Here is a 21,946-nt window from a genome sequence, read left to right as displayed (position 1 = left end):
TGAATGATGATGTAGCAAAACCGTGGTTGATTTATACTCCAGGAGTCTTCATTTCATGCAAACAATCTATTGGCACACTATTCCAAGCACCTTGCGTATGAACACACTAAGAACATTGCTTGGTACCAAAAGTCTCTCTGGACTCCTATGAACGGTCTTGGAAAATATGCAGGAGAGAGTTCCAAACAAATGAACAAAACCAGCCTTTTAAATCAAAGTCGGATTAAGTTTTGCATTGCAATGTTTGGACATGATTAGTGTTTCATTCTTAATCATGCCTTCATGTCTGAACTCAGCAAACATGGTAGGGAACATGCACTTTTAGACCTCAATCATGTATGAATATCAACTTCAATGATGTCTTTATGACCTAGGCATGTGGGTAATGTTAAGAAACATGTGCTCTCGGACCAATGGCATCTTCGAACATCAGCCTTCATGTCCGGACATATGGCTTCAGTAAATGCCCGTGTTTGAATACCATAAGTCCCCTGGTTCTTATGTGGTTGCTCTACATGTGTGTTTCATTATTTTCAAGTTCTAAATACTTAGATTACGTTAAGTACACAAAATTACTATTACATTACGAAAATGAATGGTTTTTATTGAAAATAAATGAATGTGGAATGAAATAGCCTTGGAATAGGCATTCCCATTACCCATGAGAGAATGACCATTCCTTAAATTAAGGAATAGTTATTCGTCTCAAATTAGGCAATGAAAATTGATATTCCAAGTGTTAAATGCTAATCATATACTCTAACACCAAGGTTATTCTATTCTTCTTTCTTCCATTCCTAATAAAAAGTTATTCATTTTTTCTAATGGAATAGTCATTTCGCGTACCAAGCGTAAACTTAAGAGTTAGCCTCTGCAGTCTTCAAGTCCTATCATCGTTAAGCACTAGATATAGATGGAGATTTTATGATTTTTATTCGGGATTAATCACTTACATAAGGATCACTTATCTTTTTTATTTATGCTTTGTTTTTCCCTATTCTCTTATTCTTAAAATCTTTTCTTTTTGAATTTTCATAAGAAAAATAAAACATAGACTTTTATTTTTATTATTTTTTTTCAATCTAGAGAGAATTCAATCCTAGCTAGAGGATAAAAGCAATTTGTCAACGGGTTCAGTGTCGGGTTCAGGTCAACCCGTTAAGAGTCAACCCCTACACGACTCGTTTAGCTAAAAAGGTTAGACCCCTTTACCGTAACAGGACCCACTTAAATAACAGGTTGAAATGACACGACACGACCCGTTTATTTTAACGAGTCGTGTCGGTTTGACCTAAACCGACCCATCTGACCTGAACATGAAAATGAGGAAAAAAAAAAAAGAAAAAGAAAAAGAAAAAAAAAAAAAGGAGCGTAGGCAAGAAAACATGAAGGGAAAGAAGAGATTGAAGTGAAGTAAAGAAGAGTGAAGAGTTTGAGAGTATTATAAGTTCTACTCTTCTTTAGGTTTTAGAGTTTTGATGTTTTATTGTATATTTTTTAAGGAAAAAAACAAAGATACGGGTCAGACAGGTCAACCTGTGAGTCAAGCAGGGTGACCCATTTAAGACGTTTATTAATCGTATCATAAACGGGTTGACCTGAACCCGTTTATGGCAAACTCTAACCCTATAATTTTGTGTCGGGTTCGTGGGTCATGTCAAAAATTGTTAGCCCTACTAAACGTTAGCCAAGTTTTAACTAAGAATCTCACTTTTTTCTATTTTAGCTACCATTTTTTTAAAAAAATAGATAATTGCATCGTTGGTCCATGTGGTATGCAATGATTATTTTTCACTCCCTATGGTTTAAAAAGTTTATGGGAGGTCCCTGTGGTATGCAATAATTACATTTTACTCCCTGGGTCGATTTTTCGTTCACCATTTTGACGGAATCTGGTAGCGCTACATGTGTCCATCTTAATAAAAAAATATAAATTTATTAAAAAATAAATAAATAAACTTATTTTTTTTTAAACAAAACAAAAAAAAAAAAAAAAAAAAAAAAGGCAGGCAAGGGGTGGCTGGGCATTGCAAAACTAAATAGAGCTGTGCATACAAATTTATTTTTTTATTTATTTATTTTTTTTTAAAAAAAAAAGCGTAGAGAGAAATAACCAAATTTTTATAGTTTTTTAATGATTTTATGAACAGTACTCACTATTGTTGGTGAGTATTGTTCGCTCACCAAAAAATTTCTAGGTAGCAGCGTTATGAGCGGCTAAAAACCTCTGTAGGTATTGATGTAACCCTATCCAAGCACAATAGTTTGATTATATTTTAATTTAAAAAAATTTAGTTTATGCATGTTGGTTGTATAATTATGAGGATTGCTACAATTTGATATTGTTCTTAATCTTTAAATGCAATTGTTCTTCAATTCATAATCAATATTGATAGAATTATTCTCTTGTCTTAGAAAGCTTTTTACATTTATTGAACTCAAATCATTTTTATTTTTTGTGATTATGATAATGATGATTATACAACATGTTTAATTGACATATGATCAAAATAATTAGATAAACCATGCCTAGAGAAGACGGATCGTACTACACCCTAATTTAGTGTAATTTAGGCAAACGATTCGTGCCAACCAAATATAAGTTATGCTATTTCATTGATTGTATGTATTCTATTAAAGACGTAACTAATCCATACTTAGGGAAGACAAGTCGTACCGCATTTTAGTGGTTAGGTGGACGATCCATGCCAACTGAAGATGAATAATACTTATTCTTTAATAAAGCTTTTTTTTTTATTATTATTTATTTATAACATACATAAAATGAATTTCTCTAATTAAATATGATTAACCATTGATGTGTGGATAGCGGTGAGGTCAATACTCTACTCTTTCTCTCTCTCTCTCTCACTCTCTTACATTTTAATTATCTTTTACATTTATTTTATGCACTTTACTTAAAATCAAAATCAACAAATCTTTTCTTTAGTTATTTTTAATCTTTATAAACTTAATAACAACTCTCATGCAGTTGTACCAATAGAAGAAGAAAAAAAAATTGGAACAAATAGAAGATTGAGATTCTTATAATTGTAGGAATCCTAAAAAAAGGTTTGTTTGTTTTGTTTTTTTTTTTTTTTTTTTTAAACTACTTTTCAAATACATGGTAATTCCCACCAAGAATATAAATTGTGAGACTTATTATTACAGAAAGGATGCATCGTTATTAGGATTAAGACTATTTTTGACATGTTTTACGAATTTAATATGAATCCAATATAAAATTAATGACTTATAATTGAAGAGTTTGACCCGTTTAATTAAATTGATATGGTTAGGGTTGACTAATATAGTCTTATACTCATATTTCGACATAAAACATAAGGGCTAAAAAATTTTAACACGACTCGCGAACCCGATACGAAACCAAAACAAAATGAGCGAATTATGGTTAAAGGGTCTAACCCGTTAATTAAATGGGTCAAGTTTGATTAACATATAAAATTTTAAACTTATGCCTAATGTCTTGACGTAGCCCGAACCAAACTTGGCACACAAACACAAATTCCTCTCCTAATTATTACCAAAATACTGGTCGATTACTAAATATTTGATTTAACGACTCACCAAATATCAATCCCTGTAACAAATAGTACAAGATCAGCTATTGTGGTTCACATATATACTTCACATTTTCTCGAATGAAAAAAAAAAAAAGATAAAAAAAAAAAGAAAAAACAAGATTATTGTCAACACCTGTTGAAGCCGCGGCAACGAACAAGTAGAGGATGAAACGCGCTTGGACATCGGACTTGGATTCAATTGCACTTTATTCCATCCATGTCAACGCGCTTGAACATCCAATTGAATTGAATTGAATTGACAATTATTATTATTAACTTTTTTTTTTGAAGCTGATCATGTCCAAAAGTGAAGAGACATGCAGTAGGATAGATATTCAAAATGAGATTGAGCAGAGAAATGACTCTTTGTACATGAAGGAGTGGTAATTTGTGTTCGCGTATTGATAGATAGATATAAAATTATATTAGATCAATTTTAATACGACTGATTTAGTTAAACATGTCAGTTTCATCAACTCTAACCCCTAAATTAATTTTTTGTTGGGTTTATGTTGGTTCGCAAATCATGTAAAAAACTTGTAATCCCTAATGTCGCGTATCAGGTTTAGGTCATATCGAGGTATGATTATAAGAGCATCCCAACATGCTCTTCAAACTTTAACCAAATTTTAGTTAAAAAAATCTACTTTTATTATTTTAACTACTACTTTTAACAAACTTCCTACATCAAACTCTCTAAATATTTATCTATTTTAACTAAATATTAATTTTTTATTGGTTTTAAGTAACCACTTCTAACAAATGAGGAGAGAGCAAAAGTGAAGTGAAATGGGAAATAAAATGATACAAAAAACTGAATAGCTTATGAAATTTGTGAGTCAAATTTGTAGTGAAATTCTGACAATAGACAAAATAGAGAAATTATAAATAGTTTGTTGAAATGAGATTTTGTTGAGATATTCACCCAAATTTAGTGAAAACTTTGAAATGAAGATCGAGCTTGCTAGGGATGCTCTAAAACAATATAGATCAACCATAATCCGACCTATTTAATTAAATTGGTCATATCTCTCAACCTTAATATATTAATTTCGTAATAAATTAATGTCGAATTTGCAAGTCGGATAAAAAATTGTCTAACATAAACTAGAGAAATGATCGAGTATAGTCGATCCGCACTTTTGTTAGGATGAATCAGCTATTTATAACTTTTGGAGGCGTCACCTAAACTGAAGTAATTAAAATGTTAAAGAATAAATGTCATTAGTTGGTCTATTAATTCTGTAGATGCATAATGGAATGCCTGTGTGGCTACTTTTCACCTTTTCAAATATAAATGTAGATCGACTGTTTAGGCACTAATTAATGAAACTCTTGGACTCCACCCAGCTCTATAAATATCACGAAAAATTTCACTTAACATCCATTAATTTTCATAACATTTATAATTATTTCTATAAACTTCAAAAAACTCTCTTTTTATTTATCTTTCAATTTTTTTCAATTTCACTACTAGCTTCATTGAGATTTTTCGTTAAATTTTAACTGACGGGTGTTACAATTTTCAAAATACCTATTTTTTTAGGAAAAAAAAAAATTACAAAGATTTAATCGAATTTGCAAAATTAAATACCCACATTTAAATCTTTGAATTTTTTTAATATATATATATATTTTTTAAAAAGTTATTTTTAAAATTTTGACAAGATTTAACGAAAAATCCTAATAAATGAATGAAATAGAGATAAAAAAAAAAAAAAAAAAAAAAAAAAAAAAAAAAAGGGAAAGATGGATACACTAAATTGCAAGTTTTTTAAGTTTAGAAAGACAATTACAAAAGCGATAACAATTCAAAAAAGTTGAATGAAGTTTTCCATGAAGATTACTGTTGGGGAGATCTTACTCCCCTCGACTCTCCGACTTAGGGGATAGAGCTCATAATCAGAAAGTGGGTTGACCATGACGTCATTAGGGACAAGTGGAAAAACGACGAGTTAGTTCGAAAGTCCTTGGGAACCTGTGGAATTCGAAACCTTGGATGCTAAGTCCGGGTTAGAGATTCGAGATCGCTGGTAAGGAAGAGAAAGGGATAAAAGGGAAGGACATTAAATGTACAAGATCCCCCTTATTTATTAGTATATTAAGCATTTATTGTACTCTGTCCTTGACCAGTCAAAATAAGTTATCGTAGGGGAGAACTATATATCTACCTTTCACACTGACTTGTCTCCTATGAACCATGCCAAGGCCTAATAAGTATTGTCTAATCGCCGCCTCCATGATAACTCGCACGTGTTAGCATTTAATAAAAAAATCCTGCATATCTTGGGGACTAGGAGGGACAACACAGCAAGAGGTATACCATATAAGGAAAGCATTAACTCAGGTAAACTAATGTCTGCAATTTCATTTATTCTCCCATTAAGACTCTCGTTGACTTGATCGTTGGAGGAAGTGCCGCTGGTGACTTTTTACTGTTTTGCAAATCGCATTTTCTGCAATTAAAGACCCAATCAACGAACGACATGCCACGATCCGGAGACCGTCATCATTGTTGATGCCTGATAGTGATGTATTTGCATGCCAATGATCGATTAAGCTGATCCATGCAAACGCAGTGTATAAAAGCTGGCTAATGTGAACAATTGAAGGAAAAAAGGAGGAAAAGAAGAAAAAGATAATAGAGATAGGGGGGAGAGAATTGAAAGACGATCGCGTGAAGGAATAAAAAGCTAAAGAATCAAGGAAAAGAGAGAGACCTGCTCCATTACCACCAATATGCTAGCTGTTGAAATCCATCTCCAGGATCTCCAATAAGAAAACAAAAATATGAAATGGAGGCCACCATGTTCGATCTGCTAGCCCCACGCGTCGATCTCCACTAACAAAAAGGTTAAAAGAAAGCCCAAAATTCTATGAAATATTTCATAAATAGACAAGCAACAAAGTAGCTTTAATTACCAAACCCATGGCCATATATATATATATATATATATAGATCTAAGCTAATTATTAGTGCTACAAATTTGGTAGTGAGGGGAAAGAAGCATCAATAATTCTGAATTGGGATTAGCATGAATTTATCACTGGTGCAAATGGAAGCCATATGGTTTGCTTTCCTTGTGATTTTAGTGGCGACTTTACCTGTTCAAGGCCAACTGAAAACTGGGTTTTATTCTTCTTCCTGCCCAAGAGCTGAGGCCATAGTGAGATCCACCGTTGAAGCACACTTCAACAGAGACCCCACGATTGCGGCTGGCTTGCTCAGGCTCCACTTCCATGATTGCTTTGTTCAGGTCGTCTTCCTCTTCCTCCTAGCCTCTTCTTCTTCATCATGTTTGATATGTATATATATATATATATATAATTAATGAATATTTTCTGAAACTGATCGATCGACCATTGGTAATATTGCACGTACGTGCGTAGTATAGGGCTGTGATGGCTCGGTGTTGATTACGGGGTCCTCTGCTGAGAGGAATGCAGCGCCAAACCTTGGGTTGAGAGGGTTTGAAGTAATCGATGATGCAAAATCTCAACTAGAGGCCTTGTGCCCTGGGGTGGTTTCATGCGCCGATATACTTGCCCTGGCTGCTCGTGATTCTGTGGACTTGGTATGGAAATCTGATCTCTTTTATCAACAAACACAATTAAGCACACACGTACTCACATATATACTCGTAGATGCACATACAAACACCGTACTCACATGTGCATATATGGGCCTATGGCATCGAAGTTGGGTACCTAAGTTACCATTTTCTGTCTGCTTAGACTCTAAAAAATTAATAAAAAAATGGTAATTTAAGGTTTTGATTTCGAACCCACTCAGGCGGTAATTCAGTGGATGAAAGGACGGATGTTAAGTGCTTAGATGAACCGTATCCTAGTAATTGGCTAAGGGTTCTAATCCCCAAAACTGCGGTAGTCTACGACTCTACAACTTAATGTTCATAGGTTAGTGGACCGGGCCTATGAGCAAAATCCAAGAAAAGTTCTCCCAAGGGTTTAGGCAGTATGGAGACCTTTACTAGGGTTTAAACAATTTTTTTCTTTTAAATATTTCAGTTAAAAATTTCACAGTGTTAAGTTTTATTTGTTAATAGGAATTTGAGCCGGCTCATACTTGAGGAAGGTGTTAGAATATATTTAAATGATTAAGTATATTATTTTCTATAACTTAATAATTTAATATAATATCATAATAAAGTAGAGCTCCAACCCACCCAAATAGTAGCACAATAGATGGATGGACCTCAAGTTCTTGGATGAACCATATTCAATTAATTGGCAAAGGGTTCAAATCCCGTGAGTCTTCAACTTATCGTTCATGGGTCATTGGGCTGGGCCTATGAGAAAAATCTATGGGAAGCGCCCTCGAGGGTTCAGGCTGTTGGGAGATCTTTTAAAGGGTTTAAACTTTATTTTTATTTATTTATTTAAGGTTTTGAGTTTGAACCTTATTTATGTCAAATTGTCCAATTTCAATTAAAAATTTCACATGTTAGGTCACACTTGTCAATAAAGAGTTTGAGCCGGCCCATACATGAGAAAAGTGTTAGAACATATTTGGATGATTAGTCTACAATTTTCTAACCGCTTATAATTTAAGAAAAAAATGGTAATATATTTAACACGAAGTTGGGCACCTAACTATATATATCCCCACATATCAGAGTGATGGTCCAAGTTGGTCAGTTCCCACTGGAAGAAGAGATGGCAGGGTCTCTTTGTCTTCCCAAGCCTCAAATTTACCTTCTCCTCTTGACACTATTGCTGTCCAGAGGCAAAAATTCGCCGATAAAGGCCTTGACGATCATGATCTTGTCACTTTAGTAGGTATACTCTCTCTCTCTGTGTTATAGATATTTACATGTTACATGGAGATCGATGGTGTGTGTAATTAACGTACTTTTATGGGGGGGAGTTGTGTGCATGCAGGGGCGCACACCATAGGACAAACTGACTGTTTGTTCTTCCGGTATCGTTTATATAACTTCACGGCGACAGGAAACTCCGACCCAACCATAAACCAAGCATTCTTGCCGCAGCTTAAAGCTCTTTGCCCCAAAGACGGCGATGGCTCGAAACGTGTTGCGTTGGATAAAGATAGCCAGACAAAGTTCGATGTGAGTTTCTTCAAGAATTTACGTGATGGTAATGCAATTCTAGAGTCGGACCAGAGGCTTTGGGGAGACACCGCAACAAGTAGCGTCGTGCAAAATTATGCCGGGAGCGTAAGGGGATTGCTGGGGATAAGATTTGATATTGATTTTCCAAAGGCTATGATTAAAATGAGTAGCATTGAGGTGAAGACAGATACAAATGGGGAGACTAGAAAAGTATGTTCCAAGTTTAATTGATGAACAAATTAAACCAACCCCAATTACAAGATGTGTACGTAACTCACTATTTATGAAAAAAAAAGTACTTCTAAGTGAAAGAAAGATGAAAATATTTAATTTTAGAGTAGTGAAATATTTGTTTTTTTCTTTTCATAACAGGAACTTCCAAGGCAGGGTCACTTTGTATACTTATTCTTGGAGGGCAAATTTCGAAACCGTGCAAGCAATGATGGAACTAATTAAGGGGGGTTAGTGGTGGCATGAGAGTCCGGACGACGGCCACCTCTTAAAAACAATATTTAAAAAGGTTTTTCAATCTTTAAATTTGTTAGAAATAAAATAATTTAGGTCTTTTTTTTACTTCTTATTTTGTGGCACTTGATTATATATATATATATACCGCCCGGCAGTCCGGCACTCTTAAAATTGAATTTTTAGTTTATGCAGTAATATATATATAAGATGATAAAGAAAAGAATAAATGGTCGTCCAGGCCATTATAGTTTATGCACTCAGCCAAAGCGACTTTTGAGAACATTAATCGTCCTTCCCAGGTGCTAAATATAATTTATCTGCTCCAGTTTCAGCTCCTAATCCACCCAAAAGGGATCCTAAATTACACTGTTATCAGAATAAAGTGCAAGGTGAAAGAAAACAAAATGCTAAAATAAAATAAAACAAAATAAAAAAAGAGACAAATTTAAGGTGGTTCGGCAATATGCCTATATCTACACACGAAAGCCCTATAGGCTATATATTGTTTTTTATTGAATGATTAGATACTAAGAATATTCTCTTATTTATAGATAGGAGAATAGGAATGAGTCTTCTATTTTAGCAATGTGGGACAGCCAACATATTATCTCTATCATTCCCCCTCAAACTCAGGGTAGAAACTTATGAAATCTTAAGTTTGCTTCTTGAACACAGCACTAAAAGAGGTGATGGCGCCAGATTTGGAAGCATCGGCGGCTCTTGAACATCGACAACTTTTGGGCCAGAACGGGCCAACTATGGGCCTTACATGGAAGCCAACTGAGGGACTGAAATGACATGGGCTTAATTTTTTTTTCTAATAAGCAGATTTCATTAAAAAAAAAAAAAAGGGGTGGGGGGCGCCTTTTTGACTAATTTTTCCCTTAATTACCTACAAAACCCGCTACCTTAAACATGTGTTAGGCTTCTAGTTTATTGAGAATGGATCAATTTTAGAATTTTTTTTTTAACAATCTTAACATGTTCTTATTAAATTATCCAGAATCTAATTATTCTCTTAATTGGTTTACAATTTTTAAGTAATTTCAATAGAACTTGTTGTTAGTTAACTAAGAATTAACCTAATTAACTTTATATGTGTCATTGGGTACATTAGGGTATGATTTTGGTGTGTCAAAGGACCTTCATAGCTACTGAACTAGCTGAATTCTAATTATGCCTTAAAAACTTTTAAATGTTCATTCACATGAACATTAATCATTATTCATCAAGTAGAAGATGATACCTTAAAAAAAAAAAAAAATTAAAAAAAAAAAAAAAAGAAAAAGAAAAAGAAAAAGAAAAAAAAAAGTAGAAGATGATTATGAAATAGGATTTTCGTTATCTCGTTCTAGCTTACCATGAAATTTGTTAAACTACACGTCTCTCATGATTTTGAGTAAAAGCTGAAAATTGAATTAACGAAAGAAAATTTCCTTTTGTGTAAGACACCAAAAAGAGGCGTGGGGTTTGGTTGTTTTTAGAATCTTAGCGTTTTAATGAGTTATTAGGTGGTAAATTCGACGGTTGAGATTTTTTTTGCTCTTATCATCATATTTGTTGATTTCTTTTTTTTTTGACATGTCCACTCAAGAGGGGGAGGAGAGATTCGAACTAGTGACCTCCGCTTCATGAGCTGTAGTCCCCGGCCGATTGAACTACCCTTGGGGACATATTTATTGATGTTGTTGTGTGGAATGGTGAAGAGTTGAAAATTTTGATGTTAGTCTGTGATGGATACACCATGGTTTTGGTTAAATTGTGATAATTGCATTAATTGGAAGAATAAAGTTTTGATTGAAATCCCAAACGGCGTGTAGCATAGAGTAGGTTCACAATTTCAATTTGTATTTATTTTTCTCATTAAATGCATGTTTTGAAGTGATAAATAGAGGTGTTTAGGTCAACCTAATCGACTCATTTAATTAAACGGGTTAAATTCATCAACCTTAATCCCATAATTTTGTATTGAGTTCGGATCGTGTCGGGTTCAGATTAAATGTCTCTTTTTTTTTTTTTTTTTTCTTTTGAAATAGAAATCAGATTTCATTCATGAATCCAAAAGAACAAATTACTCTACAGAAAACAGAATCCTAGACCTTGAATGTGAAGTTTTCCGAATACTCTAAAACAAGCTAGCCATTCACCTATATTTCCTCCAAAAACAAACTACATGTCCGAGGTTTACAATCAATCACGTATGGCCCACAATTCAGTAAATCTCCTTGATTTTGAGTAAATGTTAGGAAATTGAATTAACGAAAGAAAATTTCCTTGTGTAAGACACCAAAAAGAGGCGCGGAGTTTGGTTGTTTAGGGTTTTAATGAGTTATTAAATGCATGTTTTGACTTGACAAATAGGTGTGTTAATTCGTGTTCAGGTGTTAGATTTGATTTTTTGCCTTTTTTGTGCAAAAATGTAATCAAACTTCAAAGGTTTTTTGGGTTCTCTATATCCTAGAGAAGTATTAGTTATAATATAATGCACACCAATTAATCAGAATTAACAGAGGCAAATAACTTATTATAAATAAAGCAACTCTGTAACACATCTTACGAATATTAGTTTTTTTTTTTTTTTTTTTTATTTGTTTTAGATTTATGTAATAAAATAATCTTAATACTTAATACATAGCCACGCTTTTGTGACTTGTCCAAATGCAGAAGGTCATGGATAGGACAGACGACAAGTAAAACGAAGTCGTAATACCGATATGCCCCCGTCCATGAAGCCCTAGAAAACGACGCCGTCTAGAATCTCCCCCGGCATGACCTTGCCCTGACGAAACAAAACATCTTCCTTGAATTCTATCCAGAGATGTCCTGCTGTGGAAAAATAATAAAAAAGAAAGCTTTTAAAATAAGGCAATTAATTCACACAGTAAACAAAGCTGCCATCGTCGCACCGATAGTCACGCAATACACAAACCCCATACCAGAGCATCAAATATTTTTCGAATTTTTAAATAATCAGTATAATTATTTATTATTTAATTATTGTTATTGCGTCGTCTTCAAGATTACGTGAACCGCCGTTTCAAGCCAAGCCCACTTTACTCTGTTTCTTATACTTAATATAGTACGTACTGTTTTCACTCCAAAGCTTCCGTGCACTCTTCCTCCATGGCTTCTCTGACCCCAGTTTCCCAATCACGGTCCTATTTCACCAAACCCCACATCCAAATACCGCCTGCTCTCGCGAACCCTGGTTCCAATTTCTCGCTCAGGAAAAGCGGCCACCTTGGGTTTCATCGTAGAGTGAAGAAGATGCCCCTGAAGATGGCGGTGGTTGTGTCCGCGACGACGGCGGAGAAGCCCAGTAAGCGGTACCCTGGGGAGTCGAAGGGGTTCGTGGAGGAGATGAGGTTTGTGGCGATGAAGTTGCACTCCAAAGATCAGGCGAAGGAGGGGGAGAAGGTGGTCAAGGAGCCGGAGGAGCGGCCCGTGGCCAAGTGGGACCCTACCATTGATGGGTATTTGAGGTTCCTTGTGGATAGCAAGTTGGTCTACGACACGCTCGAAGGGATTGTCCAGGAGCCGGCTTTTCCTTCCTGTGAGTCAGTTTTTAGTTCTTTCTGTTGATTTTGGATGATACATGGAATGCCCTTTTGGGATTTTTGTTGTTTGAATGGGTTTTGCCGTCTTGGGTGTGTCATTTGTAAGATTTTGTTGTGATTGATTCCACTTTTATTAATTTTCCATTTTTTTTTTTTTTCTGTACATTTGGTGAGTGTTGTGGATGTGGGGTTCAAGAGATAGTAGAGGATTGTCAAGTTCTAGGAGGCTTTTGTTTTGATTGGTTTTGTGGAAATGTAGGTTTCCCAATTTGCAATTTCATCTATGGAGAAAAAGAAGTGAGGGGAATTTTTCTTTAGTTTAGATGTTATTTAGCATTTAGCTTTAGTTGATTTGATGTTTCGATGTTTATGTCCTCGTGTACTGATTGGAATTGGTACTCAGAGTGTGTGTCTGTGTATACGAGTTTGAGTTCAATTTTTATTTTTTATTTTTTGTCTTCTGATGGGAAATTATGCTGAAATGTATACAAAGCACATGTTATTTAGGCATTCAGCTGTGATCTTATGAAACATACATGCTGATTTTTTCCCCTTTTTAATGAATTCTTGATCTGATGATATCTGGGCTCTCATAAGACATTATGGTGAGAGGTCAAAGTTTCAAGCTATCATGTTGGGGTGGGATAGAGATCTAGCGGTTGGTGTAGTTTAACATACCTCAATTTTGAGAGCTACAATATCAGTCTTTGCCTTTTGGGCATCACCTAGATCAAATCATATGTATTTACGTGTTTGCGTGTGCAGATGCGTGTGGTTTTGTTGTGTGTTTATTCTTAACTAATGACAGCTAAAAGCTTAAACATTGTGTGTTCTTGGTTATAGATGCCGAGTTCAGAAACACAGGATTAGAAAGGTCTGAAAAATTGGCTAAAGATTTGGAGTGGTTCAAGGAGCAAGGCCATAACATCCCTGAGCCTTCTTCTCCTGGTGTGAAGTATGCACAATGCCTGAAGGAATTATCAGAGAAGGATCCTCAAGCATTTCTTTGCCACTTCTATAATGTATATTTTGCCCACACTGCTGGTGGTCGCATGATTGGGAAAAAGGTAAACAAAGATCATCTTAGAAAGTGTGTATATCGTAACATATTATGTCATGGTCTATGTCCCGAGGACTCAGGTCCACATGCTGCTTGTGTGCAAGAACTTATGTGCGCATTAAGAGCATTCTTTGATATGCAATTCTAGTTTTAAAGTTAGATCACCGAATTCTTCAAGCATTCGTAGCTGAACATTCGAGTAAATGTGAATGTTTCCTCTAATTGCCCCATGTTATGCTGATTTCTCCACATAAAATAGCACGCTCCTCATTGTTACTTATTTTTGAATGTCTATGATAGAGATATTCATTTTAAGAAAGTAAATAGGGGACTTTGTAACGTATTACAAGTGTCTTTTTCTCTTCCTTTGTTATTACAAACTCGTCTACCTAGGTGTGTAGACACATCTGATGTGTGATGTTGGATGCAGGAACTTCCCACTTTTTAGAGCTCTAAATTATCCGTTCTTGTGCGTATAATTTGTGGTTTTGTTTAGGCTAACTTTTTTATCTACCATTAAAATTTTCGTAGCTGAACATTCGAGTAAATGTGAATGTTTCCTATTTACTATTCAAGTTAAATGGATACCTTTTTTTTATTTTTTTTTTTTTTTTTGGGAGCAAGTGAGATGGTAGAAACATGTAGGGTCATGTCTCTTATCTGATTCTGAAAGTGCACCCTTCTTTTGAAGCAAAGATTTGAGAATAAAGAGGGAAGCAATTCATCGAATCTCATTTTCTGGGGTCCTTTCAGCAATTTGCAGCTCTTAGTATCTTAAGTGAAAATCACCCTTTCCTCTGTTTCTGCTCAATGTTACTGTTTTTATTTTGGAAATAATTTGATGTGTGGCTTAGATGGCATTGGCATTTTTTCTTTTGCTAAGAAACATAAAGATTGATGAATAAGAGGAGTGGATCAGGTCTATTAAGAGTGATCCCCAGCCCACGGTACTGTTGGCATTCTATTTTAGGTTGAGGTATCTAACTCCAGTTTGTTTCTTTCTTATTATTCTAATTCAGGTAGCAGAAAAGATACTCAACAAGAAGGAGTTGGAATTCTACAAATGGGACGGTGACCTTTCCCAACTGTTGCAGAATGTGAGGGAGAAATTGAATAAAGTCGCTGAGGTATTTTCTTGCTACCCTTTTGAGTACTAGTTACAACTCACATTCCTACTTGTTGGGGATAATCACAAATTACCTGACTTTTTCAGATCATCACTACACGCCCTCGTAGTTAGGAGTAAAATGAAACTGTTGTATTTTGTATCCCAATTAAAGAATTCTCCCGCGTGATGTGCATAGTCTCATCAAACACAAATTTAGGCCTTGGCTCTCAAAATGGGCAGGAACAGAGTTATTCTGTTACATTTTTTTTTAATTTTTATTTTTATGAAACTTTGGCCAATCAATGGCGAAAGTTCATGTTTCAAATGATATTTTGTGGTGGAATCAGGATAGAAAATATGAAAGCTTCACATTTTCACATGTTTAGCCGGTTTTCAAAAGGCATTGGTAATTTTTAGGAAAAAATACACATATCCCCTTCAAACTACCATTTAATTGTCAATGTTCCCTCTAAACTACCAATTGTGTCAATGTTCCTCCTTAAATTACCAAAAAATGTCAATGTCCCCTTAATACCAACAAAAAGACTAAAATAACCCTAATTTTTTTTTAGTAAGACAAAAATGTCATTATAAATTCAAAACTAAAAATTAAAACTATAAAATAAAAAATAAAAAATTATTTTTTAAAAAACAAATTTAAAAAATTGAATAAAGAACGACTAATAGTATTCCATTATTCTCTTGACAGTTTTTTGTTGTTTATCAGATTAAAAGCAAACAATAATAATAAAAGAGAAGTTATTTTGTATTGTGGGTTTTCTCAGGGCTGGACTAGAGAGGAGAAGAACCATTGTTTGGAAGAAACCGAAAAATCATTCAAGTACTCTGGAGAGATTCTCCGTCTAATATTGTCATGATACTCTGGAAAAATCATTCAGTACTCTGGAAAAATCATTCAGTATGCTTGCAAGCAATTATGCAAGCATAGAAGATTTCTGTATATATTCAAAATGTTATATTTTTCTCTGTAATTTTAGTTGTCTGTGAAAACTTGAACTCACATTTACCCCAAAAATGGGCTTGCTTTTGAAAACTAAACACTATTCATAATCTAGCCCAAGGATTTAGGGTAATATCCATGTTTAGGTGGTCATTATCCGTTATATGCGTAGGCAGATGTGGTAAGCAAAAATCACTATATGCAGATGCGGATAGTGGGTTTTCAATATGTTTTTTTCTTTTGCCAACTATAAATGGATGATGCAGGAAGCTAAATAATGCTTGAGATGAAAATTTCATGGCAAAATAATTAGTAAGTGTGATCTGAATAATAGTGTTCAACTATAGATAATGCATTTTTGTATTTACCAGAAGCATGAATTATAGTTTTAAGGTTCAAAACGTCTATTACCTCATTAGTGGATAATAAACGCATTTAATAACTGTGCGAATATGGATAATAATCGTATGATGTGGATACTTAAAAGTGATAATTGTAAATAACTTCATTCGCATCCTCATTTTCACCCCTAGACTATTCATAGCATTGTTAGCCAGGATGGGGTAAAGAAGGTATAGTAATGCCATTTAGAAGATTGTTATACGATAAATTATATACATATTGTGGCAATAAAAATTAGTCTTTGGATTTGTACTTGGAAAAAAAAAAAAAAAAAAGCTGATTTTTAATGTCACGTCATCCAATAATTATATGACACTCGTATAGCGGAAGGGATAAGAATTGGCATTTAAAGTACATTTTAAGTGTACAAGAATTGACCTATCTTGGTAGTTTTTATATCATTTTCATATTTACATATAGATTTTGTAACAGTATTGTCCTCGTTAACTTTGTTGCCTCACAAGTTTTCCTTCTAAAGTATTGTCCTTGTAACTTCCCCTAACGAATTAGAATTCTCTCAAATTTATTAAATGAAATAGAGATTATTCATTTCAAATAAAAAGTCAAAATTTAAAGTTGATGCATCTAACGGTATATATGAAGTCAATATTGACATATTTTTTTTAAATTTAAATAACGCAAAATCATGTATATTATTAGATGCATCGACTTTAAATCTTGACCATAAAATAGATAGCATCCATTTTATTTAAAATAGGGAAAAATCTTATTCCCTTATCATCTTGTTATTTAAACTATTCAAACTTGTAATTTTTAAGAAAAGAAAACTTGACAATACTTGCACATGCCTTAAAAAGGCTTAATGAAGCAATTGTGCAAGCCTGTGGCTCAGTGGGTAGAGCATATGTTCCTAAGGAAGGAAGTAGGTTGGATCCTACCTGGAGAGTGAGATCTTAGAGTATTGCATGGGTGCAATAATTTTTTTTTTCTTTTTTTTTTTGAGCCATCCCAAAAAATCAACCCCAACGGCTACTTTTTTATTTTGGTTTTGTTGTCACGATTAAATGAAAGACTGCATAACAGTTGTGCACAACTACTTACATTGGTGGGATCCATGTGAGTGGGTTCTGCACAACCTATTGTGTAGCTAGGTTTATTCTTAAATGAATGGTCAAAGAAAAAAAAAAAAAAAAAAGTATTGCATCCCATGGGACCTCAATTCCCTTTTGGGCGTTTTATTTGTGTATCTGTTTTATTTAATGCAGCGCATTATTTGATTATGTGCTCTATAATTTTCTTTTTTATTTTATCTTTTTAAACAATATACGAGAAGTCAAGTAATCGCATATTAATTGTTTTATTCTCTTAATTATTTTGCAACTTGCAGGCTAATTTTAGTCATGAAGTATGGTTCGTTTGAGTGTGGATTTTTTTTTTTTTTTTTTTTGTATTGTTTTTTACAATTGTGAATGCTGAGAAAAAAAAAATTAAAATTATGTTCAGATGATTTAGAAAATAGAAAATAAAATTGAAAAATCATGTTTAAAAATGTGAGTTAAATTAAATATAATACAAAATTTATATTTGGGTGATAATAGTTTTTGTTTTTCATTTTACAAAAATCAAGGCAATCAATGACTCGTGCCGAGCAATGTCAAATCGACTGAAAAAGTTGATTATTTTTGAATGAATAGATTCATGCTTCAGTGTGTAGGAAGAGAGCGCAGAAGAAGATGAGACAGTGTGAATGGTCATGATTGGTCTTCATTATCAAATAGATTAAATCGAACGGTTGGATTCCTTTTACCCTATGGTTTCAAATTGTCAAGTGTAGTACATGTTGCAAGAACTTAAAAACTCCAAATAATATTCGTCTCTTTTTTGTAGCATGGCTAAATAATCTCATTTTTTTTTTTTTTTTTTTTTTTTTTTTTTTTTTTTGTGAATATTGAAATTCCAACAATCCGTTTCGCATTGGTTTTTGGATTAGATCATTTACAATTATTTGTCTAAATTTAAGAGAATTTTAAAAAATAATTATAAAAGACCACCTATAAAACCCACATGACCGGATAAGCGATTGGACAACCCAATTTTTATTTGGTCAAGTAGATCCTATAAGTGGTCTCTCATAATTACTTGATTCAGGCAAATAATTGTAAAGAATACTAATCCATGATTTTGGGAAAAAAAAAAAAAAAAAAAAAAAAAAAAAAAAAAGAAAAAAAGAAAAAAGGAGACGTTTGAATTCATGGGAAAATCGTGTTTTACAAAACGGCTTGTGTCGGGTTGGACCGATAAAAAAAACATAGATGAATAAATTCTAAAAAAAGAATTGGATTGAGTTGGATTTTCGGGTACCCAAACAAGCCCTTATTTATAAGTTTAGCTGTTTATTCTTTCTTTTTTATTCATTACTAAACTAATATAAGGAAAGTCTGTCAACAAGAGCCTGAGAAGCATTATGAAAAATCAGCTCAAAAGAAAAGCCAGATAACAAATAACATTCAAAATTCATTTGACTGCAAAAACATAGCAGTGTTTCAATTCAGAATATGTCCAATCATGGCAGCCAGGAATTTAACCTCAAGTCTCAACATTCATGAACGTGTATAAAAAGTATATTGATGTTCAGAACAAAATTTAGCAATTCTGGTGAACCACAATCCAAATCACTGAATTCACTGAACCCAAATTTTTGCCAACTTCTATTCATCAAATGTGCTCATGAATCCACCCATAAAGCCAGCTCCATTACAACTCCCACACAAAACATCCCGTTTACCTCTGCAAGAAAACATATACATATTATAAAACAGGAGTCCATTTGAGAGAAATCCACTATCAATCCCCATAGAATTCAAGGCAAGGCAGAAATGCATGTCTGACCATGGACTCAACACAAAACCATCTCAATCCCCTTATAATTCAAGCCAGCTCCGTTACTTTTGATTTTAAAATTTTAAAAGGTTGATTCATTTATGAGGACATATTAGATCTCTTTTATCTGACATATTAGATCTCTTTTATCCTTTTTATCTGAAACTACCTATTAGTGCATTTCTGAATAATTCATGCACATGAATAAAATAAAAAAGGCTTAGGGAACTTGCACTCTGTCTATGTGAGTATTCTCAAGATGTCAAAAATAACATATGTGCATGATAACAGATAACCAGGTCCATACAAGGCTAATTTCCTGTCCGTTAGTCACCCGAAAACAGAAAGGCGGATAATTTTGAGAGAGAGAGAGAGAGAGAGAGAGATAGATAGTTGATGATGATGATGAAAGGGCATTTTAACTTGGATACCTGCATAGCCAACATAATCCACCAGCTTTAAACTGTCCATTGAAGTGGTCTACAGAATTAACTCCAGTACCCTTGCATTGACTGCATGCTATGGCACCTGGTACAGGAAGATAAATACTATTAACATATAGTGAAAAACCAAGCACTTAGAGGTTATTCTTTGCAGAAAGTACATGTACATACATTATTTTACATACTCACAGAAAATATAATTTGGTAAAGAAGAAAGTACTTTTTTTGGGTCTGTTAGACAGAAGGTTTAGGCAAATCTGACTAACTAAAAGGTTTAACAGTAGGTCGGCAATGCATTAAAGAAATATGACTAACCAACACAGACTCATCACAACAATCTTAAAGCTAGGAAGTTGTAAGCAGTCTGGCAAACATAAAGGACACAAGAAGTACAAAGGCCATTTTAACAAGCAACCTGATATATATATATATATCAACAAAGTTCCAAAGTTAGCCCCAGAGATGTTATGAAAGTAGTCGCTAGATAGTAGATAGACTGAGAAGTTTAAAGCAGCCTGCAAAAAAGATAAGCAAACTGCATACAAGGAATCTACTAACATCAAGCAAGAAGCAAGACCACTAACTTTTGAAGTATTTAGTTTGTGGCTTGGTACCAAAATCATAGTACTCCAGAAGGAACAACTTGTTAGAGTGGAAGAAGAGAACAACCATTTGTCTTCTGCTGGTACAATCATGGTACAAAAAGTCTGGATATCGCTAGACATGGTTCACCCTTTGATACCATGGTTGCATCACATAATCATCAACATGATTGGCTAGACATTTGACAAAGGAAGAAAAGATGAGTCCCAATTACTCTTCTTTAGCATATACTGCTAGGTATTTGGGTCCCAATCATATCACTAAATCCTCTTAGACTTAGCATCGCAAGTGTGTTATGTGCAAATTTCAGCACAAAAACAAAGATATCTCATCATAAACTAAAATATAAGACTGAAAAGAAAAGTAGGAGTTCACAAGCTTACCGTTTCCATCACAATCAGAACAGACTAAGCTATCTGGCTTGGCGCTCTGATTACCATCCGTAGCCTGTTAATCCAAGACCAAATTGAATTTCAATTGCAAAGAAGTTCAAAGGAAAAAGTAAAGTCTTCAAACAATGATGCAATTTCAACTTAAGTCTCCTTGCCTTAAAACACCTTTAACCATAACCAGATCACTCTTTCTAGGGTGCAATCACAGATCTTAGTTATCCCCAATTCTCCTACCCTTGACAAAGGCTGTTTGGAACTAACCAACCAAGCAAGGGAGAAAAATCTTCATCCGGTTATCTGCAGTAATACCTTCACTTTTACTTCTATCATTCCCATTACTGCTATCCATTAGAACATTCATTTATGCTCGTATATGGGCATTATTTAGTTTTTTCTACACCATAGCGTGGTGCATCTCTAATCTATTCAAGATATCTTCCCTTCAATTTATTATGAATGAATTTGAACATGTTGCAAAGCATTTCTACACTTCGTTTGTCCTTTTCTACTAGCATGGGCAGTTCCCTCTTATCTCATGTATGTTAAATCCAATAAAACAAAAAATGACCATTCTATACAACAGCTATTCCCAAAACCTTCAGTTCTTTGTTCCTACTCCTAACTTGGCATCTACAGGTGATTTAAAAATTAACAAACAATAAACAAATAAAAATCAAATTTGGGCTTCAACCCATTATAAGAAAAGTGAAAGTTCAGCTAAACAGGGCAATATAATGCACATGCCTGTATTGGCCAATTCTCACTTACCTTAACCTCCAAAGATTGAAATTTAGCAGTCTGAGACTTCCGAAACGTTTCCTTCACCCAAAGAACCTTCCGACCAACCGAATTGCCAATAACTATCCCTAGGAAAAAAAAAAAAAAATCCCATCAAATGTTCATCAAAGAAAGAAGAAAAAACAAGAAAGATCACATCTACAATAACAAAACATCCAAAATTAAAGCTGGAAACAAGTGGGAAAAAAAAATACAAAAGAGAAAAGAAATACATAAAGACTATACCTGGTTTGTTAGGGGACTGAAAGGAACAAAAAGGCGTGAAACATAAAGAGTTGGCCATTCACAGAGGTTTCCCAATTCCTATACTAGAGAAGTTGGCAGATAAAGAGCTGAGCTTTAAGACAGGAGTGTCTGTCTGTGTGAGCTTCAAAGTAGAACAAGATAAGGCACTCTCTCTCCTTAACTCCTTAAAATCGAAGAAATTTATTTATGATCGGTTTTACCCAAAGGCCCTTGGGTGATTTATCCTGTTCAAACCCCTACGCGGCGTTTGTTCTTTTGTACAGAAAATAGAAAGGACAAAAGTAAGAGAAATGATCCCTACACTCATTTCTCACAACAGCTCCATAACAAGCTGATGTGGCTGGTAATATTTTATTACTTTTTTTTGTTTTGTTTTGTTTTCTTTTTGTA

The 21,946-nt window shown here is 34.0% G+C and overlaps 3 protein-coding genes across 4 annotated transcripts; 2 read left to right on the top strand and 1 right to left on the bottom strand.

Annotated features, from left to right (window-relative positions):
• Positions 1–6,552: 6,552 nt before the first annotated feature.
• Positions 6,553–9,250, top strand: LOC133857373 (peroxidase 25). Its single transcript, XM_062292625.1, has 5 exons — positions 6,553–6,841; positions 6,980–7,159; positions 8,222–8,384; positions 8,487–8,942; positions 9,050–9,250. The coding sequence occupies exons 1-4, from the start codon at positions 6,620–6,622 to the stop codon at positions 8,906–8,908; spliced, it is 987 nt and encodes a 328-aa protein (XP_062148609.1). The 5' UTR covers positions 6,553–6,619; the 3' UTR covers positions 8,909–8,942; positions 9,050–9,250.
• Positions 9,251–12,037: 2,787 nt separating this feature from the next.
• Positions 12,038–16,124, top strand: LOC133857866 (heme oxygenase 1, chloroplastic). The gene is made up of 4 exons (XM_062293227.1): positions 12,038–12,698; positions 13,546–13,769; positions 14,782–14,889; positions 15,656–16,124. The coding sequence occupies exons 1-4, from the start codon at positions 12,269–12,271 to the stop codon at positions 15,746–15,748; spliced, it is 855 nt and encodes a 284-aa protein (XP_062149211.1). The 5' UTR covers positions 12,038–12,268; the 3' UTR covers positions 15,749–16,124.
• A 2,564-nt stretch (positions 16,125–18,688) lies between these two features.
• On the bottom strand, positions 18,689–21,743 carry LOC133857627 (protein BUNDLE SHEATH DEFECTIVE 2, chloroplastic). Of its 2 annotated transcripts, none has more exons than XM_062292903.1 (5): positions 21,536–21,743; positions 21,281–21,378; positions 20,504–20,567; positions 19,506–19,602; positions 18,689–18,981 (listed from the first exon to the last, which is right to left on the bottom strand). In XM_062292903.1, the coding sequence occupies exons 1-5, from the start codon at positions 21,591–21,593 to the stop codon at positions 18,903–18,905; spliced, it is 396 nt and encodes a 131-aa protein (XP_062148887.1). In that variant the 5' UTR covers positions 21,594–21,743; the 3' UTR covers positions 18,689–18,902. The 2 variants fall into 2 exon arrangements, with proteins under 2 accessions (XP_062148887.1, XP_062148888.1); XM_062292904.1 differs by having other exon boundaries at positions 21,281–21,372; positions 21,536–21,731.
• Positions 21,744–21,946: the final 203 nt, after the last annotated feature.

This window comes from Alnus glutinosa, chromosome 14 (assembly GCF_958979055.1).
Source record: "Alnus glutinosa chromosome 14, dhAlnGlut1.1, whole genome shotgun sequence".
In the NCBI taxonomy this organism is placed as follows: domain Eukaryota; kingdom Viridiplantae; phylum Streptophyta; class Magnoliopsida; order Fagales; family Betulaceae; genus Alnus; species Alnus glutinosa.
The sequence above is the reverse complement of the archived record's forward strand: the minus strand, read 5'-3'. Positions and strand labels throughout refer to the sequence as shown.